The 26,060-nt window shown below is 43.7% G+C and overlaps 1 protein-coding gene across 1 annotated transcript; it reads right to left on the reverse strand.

Annotated features, from left to right (window-relative positions):
* Positions 1 to 7,334: 7,334 nt before the first annotated feature.
* On the reverse strand, positions 7,335 to 8,453 carry LOC123440299. The gene has a single exon (XM_045116876.1). It carries the CDS (start codon positions 8,028 to 8,030, stop codon positions 7,509 to 7,511), a length of 522 nt encoding a protein of 173 aa, XP_044972811.1. The 5' UTR covers positions 8,031 to 8,453; the 3' UTR covers positions 7,335 to 7,508.
* Positions 8,454 to 26,060: the final 17,607 nt, after the last annotated feature.

Raw genomic sequence — 26,060 nt, forward strand, 5'->3', positions numbered from 1 at the left:
CTCTGCGAAGGGCCTGTCTATTTACTTTCCTGTTGAGTCATCCTCTTCTTATATAAGCACCAATTAGAGAGCACCTCTGTCATTTTTATGCTTCACTTTTGATTGATATTGAGTATGACTATGACTGGATCTTCGTTGCTATGAATTACAATGTTTAGCTAGCCCTTGATCTTTGAAAGTGCTATGCATTTATGTTTTCGGTCTCAGAAAGAGCTAGCGAGATACCACCTATTCATATTGCTTCATGCTTGTTTTGATTGAATTGTTGGTATTTGAAACTCATTACTATTTGCTCGTTAGCTGATTATGCCATTGATATTAGTTTGTCGTGAGACCTTTGTGTCTCTTTCTTATGTGGTTAACTTGTGATCTTGCTGAAATTCTGGTTTTGAGTTAGACATAGTTGCAACAACAAGATCAAACAGAGTTTGTCAAAGTTTTTCTTTCTCTCTCAGTTTCTCAACTGAGTTGCTTGAGGACAAGCAAGGTTTTAAGCTTGGGGGAGTTGATACGTCTCCATCGTATCTAATTTTCCAAACTCTTTTGCCCTTGTTTTGGACTCTAATTTGCATGATTTGAATGGAACTAACCTGGACTGACGCTGTTTTCAGCAGAATTGCCTTGGTGTTGTTTTTGTGCAGAAATGAAAGTTCTCGGAACGTCTTGAAAATTTTCGGAGAATATTTGTGGAAAATATGAAAAATACCTGCGCAAAGATCCACCGGAGGGGATGGGCCAGTGGGCCACAAGCCCTGTAGCCGCCACCCCCCTGGTGGCGGCTAGCAAGCTTGTGGGGCCCACGTGGCCCTGCTGCCCCCAAACTCAGCTCTATAAATTCACTTTTGTCCCAGAAAAAATCAAGAGAGAAGATTTCATCGCGTTTGCGATACGGAGGCGCCGCCACATCCTATTCTTCATCTGGAGGGCAGATCCGGAGTCCGTTTTGGGCTCCGGAGAGGGGAAATCGTCGCCATCGTCATCATCAACCTTCTTCCCTCTCCAATTCCATGAAGCTCTTCATCGGTCGTGAGTAATCTATTCGTAGGCTCGCCGGGCGGTGATGAGTAGGATGAGATCTATCATGTAATCGAGTTAGTTTTAACGTGGATTGATCCCTAGTATCCACTATGTTTTGAGATTGATGTTGCTACTACTTTACCATGCTTAATGCTTGTCACTAGGGCCCGAGTGCCATGATTTCAGATCTGAAATTATTATGTTGTCACCAATATATGTGTGTTTTAGATCCGATCTTGCAAGTTGTAGTTACCTACTATGTGTTGTGACCCGGCAACCCCGGAGTGACTATAACCGGAACCACTCCCGGTGATGACCATAGTTTGAGGAGTTCATGTGTTCACCAAGTGCTAATGCGTTGGTCCGGTTCTTTATTAAAAGGAGAACCTTAATATCCCGTAGTTTCCTTTTGGACCCCGCTGCCACGGGAGGGATGGACAATAGATGTCATGCAAGTTCTTTTCCCTAAGCATGTATGACGACACACGGAATGCATGCCTACATTACATTGACGAACGGGAGCTAGCAACATATCTCTCCATGTTATAACTGTTGCATGATGAATATCATCCAAACAAATCACCGACCCATTGCCTACGAGTTTGTCCCACTGCTGCTGTTACTTGTTTTGCTCTGCTGCTGTTACTACTGTTGCTGTTGATGTTACTTGCTCTGCTGTTACTTGCTACGGTTGCTACTTTCTACTGCTGTTCCTTGCCACTGCTGCTACTCGTTACACTGCTGCTCCCTGCTACAATACTTGTTCGCACGACGTTGACGGGAAAGAATATTTCCCGTCCACGGACAACTTCTGGCGCCATTGATACAATCGTTAGGAATAGTCTGCCGTCAACAGATCGTTTCTGACACCGTTGTTATCTAATTCTTTGTGGTTGATACTTTGCTTGCAGATACTAATCTTTCAGGTGTGGTTGAATCTGATACATTCAGCTGCTAATACTTGAGAGTATCCTCTCACTTCCTGACTGGCGAATCAACAAATTTGGGTCGAATACTCTACCCTCGAAAACTGCCTCGATCCCACGCGCTGGTGGTCATTGCAAGATAATTTCTAATTGTTGAGCAATCGAGAATAACATTTGTCTAGCCATTGCCAGGGATCTACTAAACAATGATCATCTACGAGAGGGAGATCAGATCTACATACCCATGTAGATCGCTAAGCGGGAAGCGTTAAGAAACGTGGTTGATGTAGTGGAACATCTTCACGATACAAATCATCGTCGTCCCACGATCCGTCCCGATCTGGCACTGAACGGATGGCACCTCCGCGTTCAGCACACTTACAGCTCGATGACGATCTTCGCCTTCTTGATCCAGCAAGAGAGACGGAGAGGTAGCTGAATTCTCCGGCAGCACGATGGTGTGCCGGTGATGATGGTGGAGCTACTCTGGTAGGGCTTCGTCGTGTCGTACCAATCTAGTTACAACGTGTCACGAAGTAGTGGAGGGAGAGAGGTTTGCACAAAGGCTTGAGGTGCAAAACCCCTCTCAAACCTCCACTATATATAGGAGGAACAAGAGGGAGGCTGCCTTGCCTCCTACTCGAAGTAGGAGGGCTCGGCCAAGCCAAGGAGGAAGGTCTCCTCCTCCAATTCGGTTTGGTGGAGGAGTCCTTTCCTTCGTGTCCACCTCCTTTCTTTCTTTCCTTTTCTTTTTCCTTTATTTTTTCTCTGGACAAAATTGGCTTATTGGGCTGGCCTAGTGGGCTGGTGTGCCGACCGTGGGCCTATTAGGTCCTCTCCCGGGTGGGTGGCCCCTCCCGATAAAACCCCGGAACCCATTCGTCACTTCCGGTACTTTACCGATAATGCCTTAAATCTTTCCGGAAGCTAAATGCAACAATCATATATATCAATCTTCGTTTCTGGACCATTCCGGAGACACTCGTGATGTCCGAGATCTCATCCGAGACTCCAAACAAGACTCGGTTACCAACATCAATAATTAAACTATACCAAAAACGTCATCGAACCTTAAGTGTGCAGACCCTGCTGGTTCAAGAACTATGTAGACATGACCGAGACACTCTCTGGCCAATATCCAATAGCGGGACCTGGACGTCCGTATTGGATCCTACATATTCTACGAAGATCTTATTGGTTGAACCTCTATGTCAAGGATTCACACAATCTCGTATATCATTCCCTTTGTCCTTCGGTATGTTACTTGCCCGAGATTCGATCGTTGGTATCGCCACATATTTTTTAATCTCGTTACCGGCAAGTCTCTTTACTCGTTCCGTAATACAAGATCCCGTTGCTAACTCTTTAGTCACATTGCTTGCAAGGCTTGTTTGTGATGTTGTATTATCGAGTGGGCCCCGAGATACCTCTACGTCACACGGAGTGACAAATCCCAGTGTCGATCCATGTTAACTCAATGGACACGTTCGGAGATACCTATAGAGGACCTTTATAGTCACCCAGTAACGTTGCGACGTTTGATACACACAAGGCATTCCTCCGGTGTGAGTGAGTTACATGATCTCATGGTCATAGGAATGTATACTTGACATGCAGAAAACAATAGCAACAAAATAACACGATCATATGCTACGTCTATAGTTTGGGTCTTGTCCATCACATCATTCTCCTAATGATGTGATCCCCTCATCAAGTGACAACACTTGTCTATGGCTAGAAAACCTTAACCATCCTTGACCAACATGCTAGTCAACTAGAGGCTCACTAGGAACATTGTTTTGTCAATATATCCACACATGCATTTATGTTTCCATTCAATACAATTATAGCATGGATAATAAAGGATTATCTTAAAACAGGAAATATAATAATAACTATTTTATTATTGCCTCTAGGGAATATTTCCAACACTATGTGGGCACTACGGGAATCAGGTAATTTTCCGTTTGTTAAGATCTTTGCCGTGAGCTTTTCTTCGTGGATGACGGCAAAGAGCACTTTTGCCGTCAGTTGCCGTCAGCTGCTGACGGCAAAGAATGACTGCCTGTGTAAACATATTTTGCCGTCTATAATAAAAATTGCAGACGGCAAAATCATTTTGTCGTCTGTAAAAATAAGAGGATGACGGCAAAGACATAATTTTTTGTCTGTAATAGAAAGTGGTGACGGCAAAGAAGAAGCACAACACACGGATCGATCACGCGGATCGATGACGTGGCAAGATCTGAGACACACCAGCCTACCCCATCCCACCACGCACGGACGTGGGTGAAAAAATATTTTGCCGTCTGTAAAAATAACTGGATGACGACAAAGACGTATTTTGCCGTCTGTAAAAATAACTAGATGACGGCAAAATTATTTTGCCGTCTGTAAAAATAACTGGATGACGGCAAAATAATTTTGCCGTCTGTAAAAATAACTAGATGACGGCAAAATAAGAAGCACAACACACACGGATTGATCACGTGGATCGATGACGTGGCAGTATCCGCACCACACATCTTCTGTCATCCACCACACCCTCAGTCCCCACCCCACCAACGCACATCCCACCACCCCACGTCTCCATCTCTTCTCTCCCCCACCAGCAGCCACGATCTGCCACCCCCTTGCCCCCCGCGCCCACCACCACCCACTCCCTTGGGTGCCCGACCACCACCCCCTCCTCCAATGCACGACCGGCCACGCTCCTGATCAGGCCGCCGGCGGCGGAGCCCCTACCCCCGCACCCACCACCACCCACCCCTTCCTCCGACGCCCAACCACCCCACCCTCCGGCGCCTCACCACCCACCCCTACCTCCCGCGCCCCACCACCCACCCTCTAGATCAGGTCGCCGGCGGCGACGCCCCCACCCCCCGTGCCCACCACCACCCACCCTCTGGATCACGTCGCCGGCGGCGACGCACCCACCCCCCGCGCCCACCACCACCCATCACATCAGATCCAGCGACCCGAGACACAAATCCATCGATTCGGCCCCGGATCCGGCGACCTCAGCAGCTCCCCGACGCCACCGCAGCTCGCCTCTCACGCGACCCCGCCTCCTTCCAGCGCCTCTATCACCTCGGCCTCGGGGTGGCCGGCCCCGGATCCGGTGAGGTCCGTGCGGCGTGGCTGCGGGAATCGGATGTGGTTCTCGAGGAGCTACTCTCCGCCTGCTGGCCCTGCACACACCGCCTGGTGGCCCCGCACCCGCCGCCTGCTGGCCTTGTTCGAGATGTGCCGCGTCCATGCAGTGGAGAAGAAGCCAAGGGACCTGATTGCTTTTTTATCTTTAGTTCCAGGGTGCTTTATGTAATACGCGATGACTGCTTTATGAGTTGTGCTAATGTCAGGGTCCTTTGTGTAATTTTATATCCACTTGTTGGCTGATGTAGTTTCCATGCCCTTTTGTGCCATTTTGCTTCATTGAGTGACGATGGACTATATATGTTTCCACGGGCTTGCATCAAGAGGAAGATCCCATACAACCCATGGAGGATGACCTCAAGTGGTGATCGTTACTAAGATTGCGTTGTGCAAGTTCAAGTGGAGCATCATGAAGAGATCATGCTTGAAGCTTGTCGTCCATTGTGGTGACAATTGACTTGTGAAGATGTGCCAAAGAGTGGCTCACCCACAGTGGAGTATGGGGGAGCAATCAACTAGTCTTTATCGAGCCAACACAATCAAGTAAGGCGTTCCATCTTGAGGAAGTCAAGATCGTCATTATCTAAATTGACTGGACTATGTGCAAGGTATAGGTTTGCCCTTGATAGGTTTTCTATGTTATCGGTCTCATGGTAGTAGTTCGGAGGCCGGGATATAGGATCGATTGTCGCACTATCAAGTGAAGGAGGCTCTCAAGTGAATAGCTTGATCGCATCGTTCGTTGAGAGCTCAAACCATTTCCATCCTTGCATCATATTTCTTGGTTCTTGTTTGGTGTTTCTTTTTGTGAGTTGTAGAGCTTATGGTCATCGTCATGACAAGCTCGAGTTTATCGAAAACGGAGTCCATATGCATCTTCTATGATGTTTTTGATGTTGGACTTTTTGCCGGTTCTTCATTCATATAGGTTTTACATCTCTATATCATTGGCATTTTCATACTGTCGCTGTTGGTTAGCTCTTGTCATCCTGAATCCAACAAGCTTGAGTTTGCTCAATTCGGAGCTCATTTGCAGAAGTTATGACAGTTCTGGTCTTACCTGTTTTCTTGATACGGTTGTACCTATCAGACGAAGACAATCAGTGTAGAACATTTTCTCATATGAGGTCATCTTGAGGGCTTAATCGATCGAACAGTACCCTGAATATGAAATCTTAGTATTTTAAGCACAATTTCGGTCTTCGAGATGAGATAAGACGTTGATGGTCCAAACTTTAAAGATCTTCATATCAACACTACGGAACTTTCTCATGTTAAGTACGTCCCCATCTGAGGTCATTTTAATTAAATATTTGACCATGCCAACATCTGGTGTTCCGTCAAGGAGTCGCGGCTTCACTCAAGCGAGTCACCACTTAGGCCAGCCCAAAAACTTAATTTCGTGTGGTGTTTTACTTTGCTGTTAATTCCTCTGCCATTTCTTGCAGGGTTTTTTCATTTTTTCTGATCTAATTTTTTGCTTCATGTTTATTCACTGTTTAGTCCTGCTTTCAGTTTTTTCGGTTTTCTTAGTTTTCATGTTTTAGTTTCTTCATATCTTGACAACCTTTATCTGATTTCACGGATTAGGACATTGATGTTCATGCCAGATTATCACTAGTAGTTGAAAGTAATGTCCCGATCCGGAGCTCACATGATCTCGGGTGAATGGTAAAATAAAAATAAAAATAATGATATTTTTAATACTCCCTCCCTCACGGTTGATAAAATAATTACTAGTAGCGAACGTTGACAAAAAATATTACTTCCTTCCTCACGGTTTACAAGGCGTGTTTCAAAAAAAATTTAGAACCTAGATGATTGTTGATTGGGTGTGAGACGGGCTGAAAAATAGCATTCACACTACGTATGCATATAGAAGTCATACAATGAAATACTAAATACTATAGGAGTAGCTGTTAGGAGTAAATGCAATGTGTCATAAACCTGTCTATTATGTAAATGCACGTAAATTTAACCGTGTCTTCTAGACTATGACGAACGGAGTACTTCGAAAGTTTCATCAGGAAAGGGCATTCATGAAAGATGTGGTAAAAACGATGCTTCAAAATGCATTTTCAATGTTTGCAAGCAATCAAAACATTTGTCAATGTTTAGCAAAAAACATAATGTTTGAATTCTGTTTTCATTTTCTATTTTACCGTTCACCCACACTCACATGAGCTCGAGATCAGAACAACCGCGTCGACTAGTAGTTCACGACAAAGACATGGCTTAAAAAAACAAAGCTTTGTCATCGTCATATCTGCACTATATTTTATGCAGATCATCATTACAGTATTTGCACTACTTGTCAAACTGTTGGAAGAAATCACGAGAAAGTGAGAAAACTGGTCCGGCGAAATCAACCTCTGGAATTCTAGAAGCTACTAGTTTTGTACACACGCGTCACGATCGAGCCACGAAGGCCTCTCTCCCCTCCATCACGGCGACAAACCCACCGGCACGCGCGCCCTGCCCGCCGACCGCCGGGGCGCGCTTCCTCAGCTCCGTCGGCCTCAGCGCGCAGGCGCCGAAGTCGCACGGCCCGTTCTCGGCGATGGTCGCCATCGCCGGGCCCTTCCTCCGAGCCGGCACGATCGCCGGCGCCGCCTCGCTAAGGCGGCCCTTCTTTGCTGCCCCGACATCCGCCGGCTGATCGGCCGTCGCCACGCGGCGCTGCTTCGTCGACACGGCACGGATGAGGTCGTCGGCACGGTCCGAGCTCGTCCACAGGTGCACGGTCGTGGCCGACCTGACGAAGCCGGAGCCGCGGCCGCCCGCGACCGCCCCCGCCGGCACGCGGATGGCGCACCCGGACATGCCGCGCACGTAGAGGTCGCAGGCGGAGTCGCACGCCCTCGACAGCGCGCGCATCGGCGCGCCGATGCAGAGGCACCCGCCCGTCTGGCCGCTGCCGTCCTTCGTCATCCGCTGCGTACGCTCGTGCTCTCGTGGAGATGGCTTCCGACAAAGAAACACAGACCGAGCGCTGCTGGTACTACTAGCTAGGTCGTCGAGGTTTCTTGCTATTTATAGAGCCAACTCAACGGACGTCTCCGTTATCTTCGGGTTGAGAATCGAGCACCCGATGATGGCGTTCCCACCGGGTTGCTTGTGCCGTCGAGGTGCCCGGCTTTGAATATTGGAGAGTTGCTTGGTTAACCATGGTGTCAGCGGTTTTTAAAATCGGCGGTAAGAGGAGAGCGCGCGAAATGGTCAGGATGCACATGTATGTGATGTATTTTGGGGGCATAGGCTGATAGGGGAGTTGAGGCGGCCAACTCTCGCGCGCGCAGACGCGCTGCATCGGGTGATCCATCGGTGCCGGGTGCACGCATATGTAAGCCGAAGCTGGTGCCATTTGTTTTTCTGTTAACAAAACCAGTCGGCCTACTAACTTGGGATTTTGACGTGCTAATTAAGCTTAGCAATCGCCCTTGCTGGTGTCAACGACGCAATTGTAAAAAAGAGCGAGCGAGCAACCGCGGGAAAGATAGCGACTTTTATTATTTCATTTTCCCGACTAATCGTGTGTTCCCTGGCAGAAGCGTTGGCCGTGAGTCAGCCGTTAATTCTGGAAATGGTGGCATTTTTCTTTGGGCATGGATAATGGTGGCAATTATTATTTTTACTTGACAATGGTAGCAACTGGGAAAGAGAAAAAGGTTTAAACAGCAAGATACGTACCCCGCCACCGTCAATACATCATGCTTAAGCAATATAGAGAGAGTGACCGCGTTAAGTCATGAAGTTATTCCTCCCGCGGAAAACAAAATCATTAGCGCAGGTGTTTTGTGGAACGGAAACGTTTTCATCCGGCGCGATTCAGCCGGTCGCGCGCGAGTCCGCGTCTCGTTGGTTAGGCATGTAATATTTTTTTATTCAGATTTGCTGTAACCATGTTCAAATTTGCTTCAAACGTTTTCCATTTTGCTACATTTTGTCCAATTAAAAAAGCTGCATCTACGGTTGGTTGCAACTTGAGTTCGTTGGAGTTTTTGCTACAACAGGCGTTTAATTTTTGCTACAACCGTATTATTTTTTGCTACAACCGGCATCATTTTTTGCTGCAACCGTTCACTAAAATTGCAACCCGAGTTCACTCGATTGTTTTGCTACAACCCTTATTTTGTTTTGCTACCACGCATCATCAGCTTCATTTTTTTTGCTACGATCACGTAAATATTTTTTTTGCTACAACTATATTTTTGTTGTAACCGTTGACGAAAATTGCTGCATCATGAACGAAATTTGTTGCATCGAGAAAACATTGCCGCGCGCCTCGTTGGTTAGGCATGCAACATTTTTTTATTCAGATTTCCTGCAACCACGTTTAAATTTGCTTCAAACGTTTTCCATTTTGCTATATTTTGTTCATTAAAAAAGCTGCATCCACGGTTGGTTGCAACTTGAGTTCGTTGGAGTTTTTGCTACAACAGGCGTTTAATTTTTGCTACAACCGTGTTATTTTTTGCTACAACCGGCATCATTTTTTGCTGCAACCGTTCACTAAAAAAGTTGCATACACGTTCGTCAAAGTTGCAACCCGAGTTCACCGGATTGTTTTGCTACAACCCTTATTTTGTTTTGCTACCACGCATCATCAGCTTCGTTTTTCTGCTACGATCACGTAGATATTTTTTTCTACAACTATATTTTTGTTGCAACCGTTGACGAAAATTGCTGCATCGTTGACGAAATTTGTTGCATCGAGAAAACATTGCTGCATGAATAGATCTAACGGTGCGCCCCGCAGATCTGACGGCCGCGCTGCAACCGGCGCGAGCGTTCGCGCTGGCGCGCCGACGGCCAGTAATGCCCTTTGTGGAATGCAAGTTAGTAGTGCATTTTCCCTCTGAACATCAAGGAGTGTCCCGAAGGACCTAGGTAGAAGTGTCTACTGCCCAACTATTACAAGGACCCTAAAATAATATATAATTAAACATCGTCCTTCCTTTATGCATAAAGGTTCTCACATGGAGAACTAATAATATAATTGAGTCCCCGTGACAATGCCAACCTTGTCAGAGTTGTCGGAGCCTGCGATGCCGACAAACGCCACCTTGTCATCACTCTTGGACTACATTCATGGGACTTGTTATGCATTTGCAACATGGGTAATAAGGGTTGGGGCATTCCTAGCTTGGAGGTTCAAGAGGTGCACGAGATCGGTGCCAAGCCAATGATAAACCCAAGAACGCCTTGATGCACAATGTACGCATATGATATTGGGCTCTTGAAAGTGCATTGTCGCCCTTAAGAGTTTTTGACATCTATGACAACTTCATTTGTGTTTCTAACCATATGCTCTAGTGTAAACAACACTGTCAAACGTGAAGTGAATCTTGGATGGTCATTTCCCCTCTACTCGAAAAAAGGAAAAAAGCGGAGTGCCATATTGTTTTCTTCTTTCTTGAGTCCCTAGGGTAGTCGCACTATTAAGAGGGGTGCATCATGAAAACACATGGGAATCAACTTCACGTACACATATGATCTGGCACAACTAAATTCTCAAAGTCGATTGAATCCTATACATAGTGACATGCTTCTGCTCAGGCCGAAACTTTCGGGAAGTCCGGAACTTCCGGGGGACAGAAGATTCGGGACGATTCCGGGAAGCTTCCCAGACACCTAGAATAGTTGCATTTCGTGCAATCTCTCCGTGTAGCCCGGAACCTTGTCGGAACCATGCCCGGAAATTCCGTCCCCCGGAATTTCCGGGCCACAGAACTTTCGTCCCATGGTCTAGCAACTTACGGGGTGCCAGAAGAGAGTGCAAACTATTTGTGTAGCCCGGAACCTGCCCGGAACTTGGCTGGAACTATTGGGGTCTCGAACTTTCGGGCTTCGCAGAATCTCGCTCCAATGGTTGGATTCTGTTCCCACCTTTAAATAGTCTTCTTCTTCCCCACGAAGAAGGTGACGACTCCATTTCTCTCTTCACCATTTTCAGACCTCGATTGTTGGAGTTCTCCCTCCTCGGACAACTAGAGCTCTTTATTTTTTTAGGAGTGAAGGAGGAGTGCCTGACCTACACATTCACCAAAGCAAAAGTTGATTCCCCTTGTTTTCATGGTGCATCTTGTTACTCTTGGAGGTTAGAGAGTCTTAGGCGGTAGGAGTACTCCCGCGAGGAATTGTTCATTGTCAGTATCCCCGGGAAAGTTTGTGAGGGCTTCGAGACCAACCCAAGGTCTACCACTAGTGGTTGAGAAACTCCTTTGTGGTGTTGTATCAAGGAGAGAATAGGGTGAGCCTTCCTCGCATTGGTGTGCCTTCGTGGTAACATGCATCTCTCTAAATGGTGATGTAGCTTCCCTCCAAGGGAGTGAACATTGGCATACATCCTCGTTTCTCGGAGTTGCCTTTATCCCTAACCCTAGCTCCCTACTTGTGGTTACTTGTCTCCTTGTGTTCACTTGCTTGATATTGTGTTTGTCTATCTAGCTAGATGGGTATTATAGTTCACCTTACTTGTCTCCTTATCACCTTTGCAATTGTTAGGGTCACTTCATATTTCGCTTTATTGCCTAACATTGCTAAGTAACAAATAAAATTTGTATTTGTACCTATTCACACCCCCTCTAGGTCTATCTCGATACTTTCAATTGGTATTAGAACCTCGTGCTCTAATATTGTGGCTTAACCGCCCTAGAGTGAGATTGATAAGGATGGGAACCCCTTTGTTGCACTTCCTGTTGAGAAAGGTACATCTTCTATGGAAGTGCATAAATCCTTCACCTCTAAGGATTTAGAAAGAGCCCTTGCAAAGAAAAAGGAGGAGCATGATGCTTATATTGACGCCTTGGTCAAAATGAGGTTGGATGCATTGGGTGCAAGAACTCCACCATCGGAGAACCCATTGGGTGTGATAAAGCAACATAATGCGTATATTCCTAGTTTGGGCCAACAGCCTCAAGGTGTGGATAACACTAGTGTTCCATAATTATATGCAATATCTAGAGTGGATAAACCTAAGTGTAATGTTGGGGTAACCCTCATTTACATGATGACACTGTCGATTTTGCTTTGTGGAGAGTTGGTATGGAGGACCATCTTAGGTTTGCTAATGATGAGATGATGGAGATCTCGGAGAAAGGCTGCAACTCCGCGAACCCCAAGGATCTCACCCCTAGTGAACTATACAAGCACCTCAATGACACAACAGTTATGCTCATAATAAAGGGTATGCCTAACAAGCAGGAAAGGCCCTACATTCACCTCTCTAATGCAAAGGAACTATGGGATAACATTATGATGACCAGGGCGGGAACGTCCTCGCTTAGTCTTGCATAATATGATATTGCAAAAGGGGCATTACAATATTTTTTCATGAAAAAAATGTGAGAATCCCAAGCATATCCTTGAGCGATTGATGACACTTGTTGTCGACATTGAATCATATGATTGTGACAAGAGACAAGATGGATTCAACTTGACCAAAAGGTTTCTTGCAGATAAATTGCTAAATGCACGTACTCCATATCACCATCAAATGGTATGGGACATAAGAAGAGAGCATGATTTCAAGGACATGTCTCCCGATGATGTCATTTCAACCTTCCAACTATTTGAAGAATCGAAGGCCAATACTACAAGACACCTTGCCATCATGGTTCCTCATCACCCAAGACAAATCTTGTCTTGAAGGCCAAGCATGTAAGGGATGATGATGTTAGTGAATAAGAAGAGGAATATGATGAAGAAGGTTATGAGGTTGAATCGGATGAGGGGTTCTCATATGAAGACATGGCTCTCTTGGTGAAGAAGTTTAGTGCGGAAAAATTCAAGGGAAGATTTCCAAATAAGAAAGTAAGGAGTTCCTACAATTGTGAAGAAACCAACCACTTCTCAAAAGGGTGCCGCTATGAGAAGAGAGAAGACAAACCAAGATTCCCGAAGACATTTGCGAAGAAGAAGTTTCCCAATCCATTAAACTACAAGCTTAAGAATAGAGATGGGAAGGCGATAGTTGCCGAAGATGAGTCTGATCCCGATGATGTTGGAGGTGTTGTCGGTGTATCTCAAGACACTCAAACCACATTAATACTTGTCAACAAGAGTGGTGATGTTTTCACATACAACTACATGAAAGACTACAAGGGAAACACACACAAATGTCTCATTGCAAAGGATGTGGTAGATGATGATGAGAGTCTAGCCTCCTTAGAAAGGTAAAGGTATCCCCACATCCAAACCATTCTCTATTTACTCCTACCACACCTAGTGATGAATATCTTGATGCGAAGGATAATTATCATGAATGTTACATGAATGATGGTATGTTTTCTAAAATAAATAAAGTAATGTTCTCCCTCATAGGAAAAAAAGCTCATTATGTTTTGTATGCTTATGAAGATGGTGAGTAAGCACACCACCACCATTAAGGAACTCAAAACCCTTGTCATTCACGAAAAGGATAAATGTGCAATCCTTGAGTGGAAAGTCCTACATGAGGAAGCACGAAATGATGAATTGTGCTTAAATATTGGTGCAAAGATTGATATGCATACTAAAGAACTTGCCTCCTTAAAAAGGCTAAAGTGCTCATAAAGTATTAATGAATGATAAAAGAAACTAGAAGAGTCTCATGCTACTCTCTCTAAGGGTTGTGAGCTCTTACATTTGTCTCTCAAGACAAAGGAAGAAGATCTCAACATCCTTACAAAGAAGTTTGACGAACTCAACCTTACTTACCTTGAAACCCTTGGAAAAGCTTACTCCTAACCTATTTACAAATTTTGATTCTTGTGCTACTAACCCCAATGGTGACCTAGCCATTGTACTTGAGGAGAACCGATTGCTAAAGGCTCAAACTGGGAAAGGGCTCATGTCATGTGCCAAGGAAAAAAAGAAGGGCAATGAAGTGTTGATTCAAGACAAGGAGGTAGTGGCCAACGAAGGACTTGGTTTTGGTCCAAGCACAAGCGAGAGGAAGTTGGTAACACAAAAAATGTACCACACCTCTCAAGGAGACATTCATACGTGAAGGGAACAATGAGAAAGGAAAGGGTAAAGTTGACATGGTTGTGAGTAGGAAGCCCATTAGGGGCATGCCTACTTCCAATAAGCCAAAGGAATTTATTCCTCTATCATATGTGCTTTGTAAGGCAAAATATGGAGATGTATATGATCAATTTCTTGGTCCTAGAAATGCTTTTACTTTCTATGCAATTTGGGTTCCTAAGACCCTTTTTACTAATATGAGAGGTCCCATTGTAAAATGGGTGTCTCTAACCAAGACTCAAAATATGTGTAGGTTGCCTTATTCGGTAGAGTCAAATGGGTGATCGATAGTGGATGAACCAACCATATGACCGGATATGGCACATTGCTCATGGACTTCATGGAACCTATTCTACCATTTATGAGATTGTCTGAGGTGGAGGTTTTAAAGGACAGGTACTTGGGTTGGGCGAGGTGGCTATCACCAATGACATGTCGCTTGCAAATGTCATATTTTTCCAATCCCTTAAATATCATCTGCTTCCCGTTCGTCAATTGGCTTCTCTTGGTTATGATTCACTATTTGGACTAGCATATGTGAAAGTATTTAAGAGATACACTCTTGAAATTTCCTTTGTGGGGGAGTTGGATGGCAACCTTTACACGGTTGACTTATTGAATGAGAGCAGATTCCATGCAACTTGCCTCATGAACAAGGCCGATAAGGGGTGGCTATGGCATCACGGGCTAGCCCATGTCGGCATGAGAAATCTTCAAGGTCTCTTAGAAGGTGAACACATCCTTGGACTAACAAATGTACCTTTTAGAAAGATCGTGTGTGTAGTGCATGCATAGCTAGGAAACAACATCAATCAAAGCATCCCCAAGAATATTGTATCAACCTAAATTTCTTTGGAGCTCCTTCATGTGGATCTGTTTGGGCCTCCTTCATGGGATAGACTTGGTGGGAAGAATTATAGACTAGTTATTGCTGATGATTACTCAATATACACATGGGTGTTCTTCCTCAAGTCCAAGGATGAGACCAAGATCACTTTCATTGATTTTGCCAAGCAAGCTCAACGCAAGTTTGACAAAGAAATATTGTCAATAAGAAGTGGCAATGGATCTGAATTCAAGAACTACACCTTGGAAGAGTTTCTTAGTGATGAAGGAATTTTGCATCAATTCTCCGCACCATATACCCCACAACAAAATGGTATAGCTGATAGGAAGAATCATACACTTGTGGAAATGACAAGGTCCATATTGGATGAGTACAAGTCACTACATAGTTTTTGGGCCGAAGCCGTCAACACCGCATGTCATGCATCAAACCGTATTTTTCTTCGCAAAATCTTAGAAAACACCCATATGAGCTCCTAACTGGAAACAAGCCTAATGTCAAGTACTTTCGGGTGTTTGGGTGCAAATGCTTTGTTCTTAACAAGAAAGAATGGTTAGGAAAATTTCAATCCAAAACAATTGAAGGTATATTTGTTAGTTGTAGAAACTTGTGATGTGGTGTTTGATGAATTAAATGGCTCACATGGGGAGCAAGTTGATCTAAGTGATGTAGGTGAGGACTCTTCGCAGGATATATTGACCTTGTGTGTAGGTGCTCTCCTTCCAATGGAACATGTTCCTCATGAAGGTGGATATGTAGACACAAGCACCACTCATGGTCAAACTACTTATTCACAAAAATAAACACAAGATCCCATATCTCAAGAGGAACCCATAATCCAAGAACAAGTACATGACTCTACACAAGAACAAGACTATCATCGAGTACAAGAACAAGAACAAGATCATCATCAAGTACAAGTACAAGAATAAGAACATACACATGATGATGACGACGAACCTAATGATGATGGTGAAACCAAACAAATGATGCACGAAGAAGAAGATCATCTACCACACATTACCGATCCATATGTTGAAGATGTTGATGATGTGAATGAAGTTGAACCTCGTCAAAACTTAAACTCCATCTTGCCTCGAGAGGCTGGTCATGTTGATATTGATCAAATTCTCACCGTCCTATCGATAGGTAGATTCACTCGTAAACAATTAATGAACTTTTGTGCTCACTTCTCGTTTGTCTCTAGTGTTGAGCTGCTCAAGGTACAAGATGCATTGTCGGACAACGATTGACTTGTTGCGATGCAAGAAGAGTTGAACGGCTTCGAGCAACAAAGTATGGTCTTGAGTCAAAATGCCAACCAAGGAACACAATGTTATTGGAACAAAATGGATCTTCAAGAACAAGCAAGATGATAATGGCGTAATCATCGGAAACAAGGCAAGGTTAGTGGCACAAGGGTACTCACACGTTGAAGGTTTGGACTTTGGTGAGACATTCGCTCCCGTTGCCCATCTTGAATCAATTCACATCTTAATTGCTTATGCCGCTTAAAATTGTTTTATTTGACATCAAATGGACATGAAGAGTGATTTTCTTAATGATCCTTGATGACCCACAAGTATAGGGGATAAATCATAGTCCTTTCGATAAGTAAGAGTGTCGAACCCAACGAGGAGCAGAAGGATATGACAAGTGGTTTTCAGCAAGGTAAAATCTGCAGGCACTGAAATTGTCGGTAACAAGTGATTGTGTGGTGAGATGATTTGTAACAAGCAACAAGTAACAAAAGTAGAAACGATGCAGCAAAGTGGCCCAATCCCTTTTGTAGCAAGGGTTAAGCCTTGACAAAGTCTTATAGGAGGAAAAAAACGCTCCCGAGGACACATAGGAATTTCTCTCATCCTAGTTTTCATCATGTTCATATGATTCGCGTTCGTTACTTTGATAGTTTGATATGTGGGTGGACCGGCGCTTGGGTAATTCCCTTACTTGGACAAGCATCCCACTTATGATTAACCCCTCTCGCAAGCATCCACAACTACCAAAGAAGAATTAAGACAAAGTCTAACCATAGCATTAAACTAGTGGATCCAAATCAGCCCCTTACGAAGCAACGCATAAACTAGGGTTTAAGCTTCTGTCACTCTATCAACCCATCATCTACTTACTACTTCCCAATGCCTTCCTCTAGGACCAAATAATGGTGAAGTGTTATGTAGTCCACGTTCACATAACACCACTAGAGGAAAAACAACATACAACATATCAAATTACCGAACGAATACCAAATTCACATGACTACTATTAGCATGACTTATCCCATGTCCTCAGGAACAAAAGTAACTACTCACAAAGCATAATAATATTCATGACCAGAGAGGTAATGAGTAGCATCAAGGTTCTGAGCATAAACTCTTCCACCAAGTAATCCAACTAGCATCAACTACAAAGAGTAATCAACACTATTAGCAACCTTACAAGTACCAATCGGAGTCGCGAGACGGAGATTGGTTACAAGTGATGAACTAGGGTTTGGAGATGAGATGGTTCTGATGAAGATGATGATGGTGATGAGTCCCCTCCGATGAGAGGAGTGTTGGTGATGACGATGTCGACGATTTCCCCCTCCGGGAGGGAAGTTTCCCCGGCAGGATCGTCCTGCCGGAGCTCTAGATTGGTTCTGCTCAAGTTCCGTCTCGTGGTGGCGGAGGATCCACGAAAAAGATCCTCCTCAATTTTTTCTTGGACGAAACCCCTCATATAACAAAACAGGGGGGCAAGTGGGCCAGCAGGGTGCCCACAAGCCCCCATGGCGCGGCCTGGGGGGTGGCTGCGCCGTGCAGGCTTGTGGCCACCCCCTGGCGCCCCTCTAGCGCTTCTTCGGCCCAGTATTTTTTATAACTCCGAAAAAATCCTCATTAATTTTTACGGTATTTGGAGTTGCGCAGAATAGGTATCTCAACTTTGCTCCACTTTCAGGCCAGAATTCCAGCTGTCGGCATTCTCCCTCTTCATGTAAACCTTGTAAAATAAGAGAGAAAGGCATAAGAATTGTACCGTGAAGTGAAATAACAGCCCAAGAAGCGATAAATATCAACATGAAAACATGATGCAAAATGGACGTATCAACTCCCCCAAGCTTAGTCCTCGCTTGTCCTCAAGCGAAAGCCTAGCTCAATAAATATGTCCACATGTTTAGGGAGAGAGGTGTCGACAAAACAAGATACGAACATGCATGCATCATGATCATGATCAGAACAGCAATACCAACATATAATCTCTCATGCTAAAGTGATAATTCCTTCACAAAGTAAAGCATGGATCAAGAACCTTACCGAGAAGTAACAACCGATAGCCTTTAGTCATTGAAGCAATTGCAATTTATCACAACATCAGAAAGAGTCAAATAAGAGCTTGTAAAGAAAATCCACATACTCAATCATTCTTTCGTTCTATACAATTGCTACAACTCACGTGGTACTCATGAGATCAAAGTTTCAGCTGGACATAGAGAAAGATAGGGGCTTATAGTTTTGCCTCCCAACTGCTTACCTCAAGGATAATGTCAACAATACTAATTCATGAATACTTACTTCCAACTTGACATATGAATATAGATCTTTCCCAAGCATATGACGTTAGCCAAGATAAAGGCGAGATAAGGAATTGGTGAAGATCACCATGACTCTTTCAAGGGCAAAAAGTAAAGGTACAAGATAGGCCCTTCGCAGAGGGAAGCAGAGGTTGTCATGCGCTTTTGAGGTTTGGATGCGTGTCCTCTTAGTGCGGAGGAACGTCACTTTATATTGCCTCCTGTGATAAAGAACTTTATTATGCAGTTTGTCACTTTTATGTCTTCCTCATCACAGGTTCGTATAAAGCTTATTTTCCACACACTAATAGATCATACATATTAGAGAGCAATTTTTATTGCTTCCACCGATGAGAACTTACTTGAGGGATCTTATTCAATCCATAGGTAGGTATGGTGGACACTCATGACAAAGCTGGTTTGAAGGTTTTATGGATGCACAAGTAGTATCTCTACTTAGTGCGGGATCGGTTTGGCTAATATGAGGTGGAAGCAATCGTCACATGCCAAGGGATCTCTAATCATATAACATTGTTCGGAACCAAGCAAACAAAATTCATTATGTTGTCTTCCTTGTGCAACATCTACTTCTAGGCATGCAATAGTTTAGTGAGTGTTCACAATCATAGATGGTGTGAGAGATGATATATTTATATGTGAACCTCTCCTTCTTTATTACTTCCTATTAATTGCAACCATGACCACGGTCTACGTTTTCCTACCCTCAACAAGTTTCAATCCTCATTCTTTTTATATGTGAAGCCATCACTTCCCATAAGATCACTACATGATCTTTCATGCTTTTGTTCTATTCTCACTCTTTTGATCATGGCAAGAGGCAAATCCCTTCAACTAAGACACTCTTTCCTATACGGCTCACAAGCTCGAATACATCGGGGGTGACACAAAGAAAAACTCAAGACTAAAACACTAAGACTTTTAATCTACTAGAGAAAGAGAAAACTTAAAAGAAAAACTAAAATAAAGGTAAAGGCAAAAGATGTGATGGTGATACGATACCGGGGCAACTCCCCCAAGCTTGGCACAAGCCAAGGGGATTGCCCATACCAATGCTTAGTTGTATTCCTTTGGTGGTGGTGGAGGAGTTGTTGTAACATGGTTTTGATCCCCCGTCTTCCAAGGCATAGGTGCTCCATCATGGAAAGATGAACGAGTCTCCGGAATCCTCATACTCACAGTTTTGGTTCTGCAGGTCATAGATCTGGTCCTGGAGTTGATCAATCCTGTCATACAGCTTGGAGAGGTGCTTCCCAATGTCATTGGCATCAATCCTGTGCTTGCTGGTGAACTCCGTGATCATCATGTGGTTGGCGTTGAGTCCACGCTCCACCATCCCTTGGCACTTGAAGACTTGTTGCTCCATTGCTTCAAGCCTCGTCTCCATGCTTCCGGTCTTCTTGGGCCCCTCAACATCACAGATGTGCAACATCCCCTCACGCATCTTGATAGATTGAGGGTGTTGCAGCACTCCCGTGAGGTAGGGATTGATGACCTTCTCGAAGATCTTGTCCTTCAGAGCTTTTGGGGAAGTCATAGCGATCTATATCTGCAACAGAAACAGGCTCGAAACAAAAAACAGAGGAAATCTGCGTGATGCAGGGGTCAAACCAAACGGGAGTATATATATTGATTTTTTCCAGACCAGAAGCAGTACTCCGCACGAAAACGGAGCCCGGGAGGCGCACGAGGTGGCCACAAGCCCTCCCTGCGCGGCCAGGGGGTGGGCCCGCGCCGGGCAGGCTTGTCGCCTCCTCGCGCACTTTCCGGACTACTTCCAATTTTTTTATTTTTTCAAATATTCCAAAACAGAGAAAATTTCCTACTAGAAAAGTTTTGGGCTCTGTTTTCTTACCGAATCACATACCTCTTCGTTTTCGGAGTCTGAAACAGGCTAATTAATGTCCCTTAGGTATTCTTCCGGAGTTATGGAATTGATAATATTACTTTCAACATTTATGGGAGTACCTGAGATATAATGCTTGATTCTCTGCCCATTTACCACTCTTAGACAATTACCTTCCGTGTTGTTGATCTTGATAGCACCGGAACGATATACTGCCTCAACAACATAGGGACCTTCCCATTTAGAGAGAAGCTTGCCTGCAAAGAATCTTAAACGGGAGTTTTATAGCAAGACATAATCACCTACATTGAACTCACGCTTTTGTATCCTCTTACCATGCCACCTCTTAACCTTCTCTTTGAACAACTTGGCATTCTCATATGCCTGAGTTCTCCATTCATCAAGCGAGCTAATGTCAAATAACCTCTTCTCACCGACAAGTTTGAAATCAAAGTTGAGCTCTTTGATTGCCCAATAGGCTTTATGCTCTAGCTCAAGAGGTAAATGACATGCTTTACCGTACACCATTTTGTACGGAGACATGCCCGTGGGATTCTTATAGGCAGTTCTATAAGCCCAAAGTGCATCATCGAGCTTCTTAGACCAATTCTTTCTAGACCTGTTGACAGTCTTTTGCAGAATTAGTTTAATCTCTCTATTGCTTAGCTCTACTTGACCACTGGGCTGAGGGTGATAGGAAGACGCAATTCTATGGTTGATATCGTACTTAGCAAGCATTTTACGGAAGGCACCATGAATGAAGTGTGAACCACCGTCGGTCATTAGATATCTAGGGACTCCAAATCTAGGGAAGATAACTTCTTTCAGCATCCTGATACAAGTGTTGTGATCAGCACTACTAGTTGGGATAGCTTCTACCCACTTAGTGACGTAATCAACATCAACTAGGATATGAGTATACCCGTTGGATTTTGGAAAAGGTCCCATATAATCAAAGCCCCAGACATCAAATGTTTCAATGACAAGTGAATAGTTCATAGGCATTTCCTGAGGTTTGCTAATATTACCTATTCTTTGACATTCGTCACAAGACAAGACAAACTTACGGGCATCCTTGAAGAGAGTGGGCCAATAGAAACCTGATTGCAATACCTTGTGTGCAGTTCTATCTCCCGCATGGTGTCCTTCGTAGGCCTCGGAGTGACACTTCTGTAGGATCTGTCCATGTTCATGTTCAGGTACATAACGTCTAATAACATCATCTACTCCTTCCTTATAAAGGTGAGGGTCATCCCAAAAGTAGTGTCTCAAGTCAAAGAAGAATTTATTCTTTTGCTGGTATGTGAAACTAGGTGGTATATATTTGGCAACGATATAGTTTGCATAATCAGCATACCATGGCGCACTACGTGAAGTATTGATGACATTCAGTTTCTCATCGGGAAAGCTATCATCAATAGGTTGTGGGTCATCAAGAACGTTCTCCAACCTAGACAAGTTATCTGCTACTGGCTTATCAGCACCCTTTCTGTCAACAACGAGCAAATCAAATTCTTGTAGCAAGAGAAACCATCTGATAAGCCTAGGTTTAGTGTCCTTCTTCTCCATGAGGTACTTAATAGAAGCGTGATCAGTGTGAATAGTGACTTTGGAATCAACTATGCTAGACCTGAACTTTTCACGTGCAAACACGACTGGTAAAAATTCCTTCTCTGTAGTAGCATAGTTTCTCTGGGCACTGTCTAGAGTTTTACTAGCGTAGTGAATAACATTCAACTTCTTATCGACTCTTTGCCCTAGAACAGCACCAACAGCATAATCACTAGCATCACACGTGATTTCAAAAGGTAAGTTCCAATCAGGTGGTAGAACAATAGGTGGAGTTATCAAAGCCCTCTTAAGTATTTCGAAGGCTTCCTCACAATCATCGTCAATGACAAAAGGAATATCCTTTTGCAAGAGATTGGTAAGAGGCCTAGAAATCTTAGAGAAGTCTTTAATGAACCTTCTATAGAAACCAGCATGACGAAGGAAACTTCTTATACCTTTGATACCTGTGGGGTATGGCATTTTCTAGATTGCATCAACCTTAGCCTTATCGACTTCAATACCTCTTTCAGAAATTTTATGTCCTAAGACGATGCCTTCATTAACCATAAAGTGGCATTTCTCCCAATTCAAAACAAGATTGGTGTCTTTACATCTCTGTAAGACTCGATCAAGGTTGCTGAGGCAGTCATCAAAGGAAGACACGTAAACGGAGAAGTCATCCATGAAAACCTCGACAATCTTTTCACAGAAGTCGGAGAATATAGCCATCATACATCTTTGAAAGGTGGCAGGTGCATTACATAAGCCAAAAGGCATACTTCTATAAGCAAATGTACCGAAAGGGCAGGTGAAAGTGGTTTTCTCCTAATCAGATTGTGCAACTGGTATTTGGGAGAAACCGGAATAACCGTCTAGAAAGCAGAAGTGTGTGTGTTTGGATAGCCTTTCTAGCATTTTGTCGATAAAACGCAGAGGGTAATGATATTTCCTAGTGGCTTTATTCAGTTTCCTGAAATCGGTCACCATCCTATAGCCAGTAATAATCCTCTCTGAGATCAATTCATCCTTATCATTAGGGACAACGGTAATGCCTCCCTTCTTGGGGACGCAATGCACCGGACTCGCCCAAACGCTATGAGCAACAGGATAGATAATACCCGCTTCCAGGAGTTTTGGTATTTCTTTTCTTACTACTTCTTTCATCTTAGGATTCAATCTCCTTTGATGATCAGCAACTGGTTTGAAATCAGGATCAGTTTTAATCTTGTGCTGGCATAGAGTGGGACTAATGCCCTTAAGATCATCAAGAGTATATCCAATAGCAGCACGGTGCTTCCTCAAAGTTTTTAGTAACTTCTTTTCTTCATGCTCCGAGAGGCTAGCACTAATAATGACATGATATATCTTCTTTTCATCAAGATAAGCATATTTAAGAGTATCAGGCAACTGTTTAAGCTCGAACACAGGATCACCCTTTGGTGGGGGTGGATCCCAAGCAGTTCAACAGGCAAGTTATTCCTAAGGATAGGATATTGTTCTAAGAAAACTCTATCTATCTCATCCCTTTCATCCATATGCATATTATTTTCATGCTCAAGCAAGTATTGCTCTAAGGGATCAGTAGGAGGGACGTCAATAGAGGCTAAGGCAATAGTTTCATCCCTACTAGGCAACTCCTTTTCATGAGGTTGTCTACCAAACTTGGAGAAATTGAACTCGTGTGACACACCTTCAAAGCCAAAAGTGAAAGTTTGCTTCTCACAGTCGATATGAGCATTGATGGTATTGAGGAAGGGTCTGCCAAATATGATGGGACAAAAGCTATCTTGTGCGGTAGCAAGAACGAGGAAATCAGCAGGATAATTCATTTTACCACACAAGACTTCAACATCAATAACAATTCCCACAGGGTAGATAGTATCTCTATTGGCAAGCTGAATAGTGACAACAATAGGCTCTATCTCAACAGGTGCAATCTCATCTTTGATTTCATCATATAAGGATTGAGGTATTGCACTAACACTAGCACCCACGTCACATAAACCATGATAGCAATGATCTCCTATCTTAACAGAAACCACAGGCGTGCCAACAACAGGCCTATGTTTGTCTCTAACGTGAGGTTTAGCAATTCTAGCAACATCTTCACAGAAGTGAATATTATGTCCCTCAACATCGTCGGACAGAAGATCTTTGATAATAGCAATGCTAGGTTCGACTCTAATTTTCTCAGGGGGTGTAGGTGTTCTAATGCAGCCTCTACGTATCACAGTTGAAGCTTTAGAATGATCCTTTATCCTAATAGGGAAAGGTGGTTTCTCAATGTAAGCACTGGGAACCACATGATCATTATAGGCAATGACTTTCTCTTCAACTGGAGTGGGTTTAACTACATTGACTTCTAAAGGAGGATGATATTTAAACCACTTCGCTTTGGGGAGATCAATATGAGCAGCAAATGATTCACACAATGAAGCTAATATCTCAGAGTCAAGTCCATACTTAGCGCTAAAGTTGCAAAGACTATTTGTCTCAACAAAGGATTTAACGCAATCAAACTTGAAATTCATACCTGACTCCTTACCTTCTTCAAGCTCCCAATCTTCAAAGTTGTGTTTAATTCTCTCCAATAAATTCCATTTGAAGTTAATTTCTCTCTTCATAAAAGAACCGGTACAAGAACTGTCAAGCATGGTGCGATCATCATGAGAAAGCCGAGCATAGAAGTTCTGAATGATAATTTCTCTCGAGAGCTCATGATTGGGGCATGAATATAACATTGATTTAAGCCTCCCCAAGCTTGAGCGATGCTTTGTGTGTCATGAGGCCAAAAATTATAAATATAATTCCGATCACGATGTACTAAATGCATAGGATAAAACTTTTGATGAAATTCCAATTTCAACCGATTGTAGTCCCATGATCCAGTATCACCGCATAGCCTATACCGTGTCAACGCCTTATCCTTCAAAGATAAAGGAAAGACCTTCTTCTTGACCTCATCCTCGGGCAAACCTGCAAGCTTAAATAAACCACAAACTTCATCTACATAGATTAGATGCAAGTCTGGATGTGATGTTCCATCTCCTATAAAAGGATTAGCCAGCAGTTTCTCAAGCATACCCGAAGTAAACTCAAATAAAATGTTTTAAGTAGGTGCAGCAGGTTGAGGAGCAACTCTTTATGCTTCCGTTCGAGGTGAAGATACCCCGAACAAGCCCCTCAAAGGATTAGTATCCATAGTGACAAGTGACAATAAATTTCAGCACACTATATGAATGTTTCCCTACCAAGTTCCACTTACCAAAGGCGCTTCACTCCCCGGCAACGGCGCCAGAAAAGAGTCTTGATGACCCACAAGTATAGGGGATCAATCGTAGTCCTTTTGATAAGTAAGAGTGTCGAACCCAACGAGGAGCAGAAGGATCTGACAAGTGGTTTTCAGCAAGGTAAAATCTGCACGCACTAAAATTGTCGGTAACAAGTGATTGTGTGGTGGGATGATTCGTAGCAAGCAACAAGTAACAAAAGTAGAAACGGTGCAGAAAAGTGTACCAATCCCTTTTGTAGCAAGGGACAAGCCTGGACGAAGTCTTATAGGAGGAAAAATGCTCCCGAGGACACACGGGAATTTCTGTCATGCTAGTTTTCATCATGTTCATATGATTTGCGTTCGTTACTTTGATAGTTTGATATGTGGGTGGACCGGTGCTTGGGTACTTCCCTTACTTGGACAAGCATCCCACTTATGATTAACCCCTCTCACAAGCATTCGCAACTACGAAAGAAGAATTAAGACAAAGTCTAAGCATAGCATTAAACTAGTGGGTCCAAATGAGCCCCTTAGGAAGCAACACATAAACTAGGGTTTAAGCTTCTGTCACTCTAGCTACCCATCATCTACTTACTACTTCCCAATGCCTTCCTCCAGGCCCAAATAATGGTGAAGTGTTATGTAGTATGACGTTCACATAACACCACTAGAGGAAAAACAACATACAACATATCAAATCACCGAACGAATACCAAATTCACATGACTACTATTAGCATGACTTATCCCATGTCCCCAGGAACAAAAGTAACTACTCACAAAGCATAATCATATTCATGACCAGAGAGGTAATGAGTAGAATCAAGGATCTGAACATAAACTCTTCCACCAAGTAATCCA

The sequence above is a fragment of the Hordeum vulgare genome, chromosome 3H (assembly GCF_904849725.1).
Source record: "Hordeum vulgare subsp. vulgare chromosome 3H, MorexV3_pseudomolecules_assembly, whole genome shotgun sequence".
Lineage (NCBI taxonomy): Eukaryota > Viridiplantae > Streptophyta > Magnoliopsida > Poales > Poaceae > Hordeum > Hordeum vulgare.

Excerpts from the sequence above, each read along its gene's own strand:
- LOC123440299 (XM_045116876.1), bottom strand. The coding sequence starts at position 8,030 with ATGACGAAGGACGGCAGCGGCCAGACGGGCGGGTGCCTCTGCATCGGC.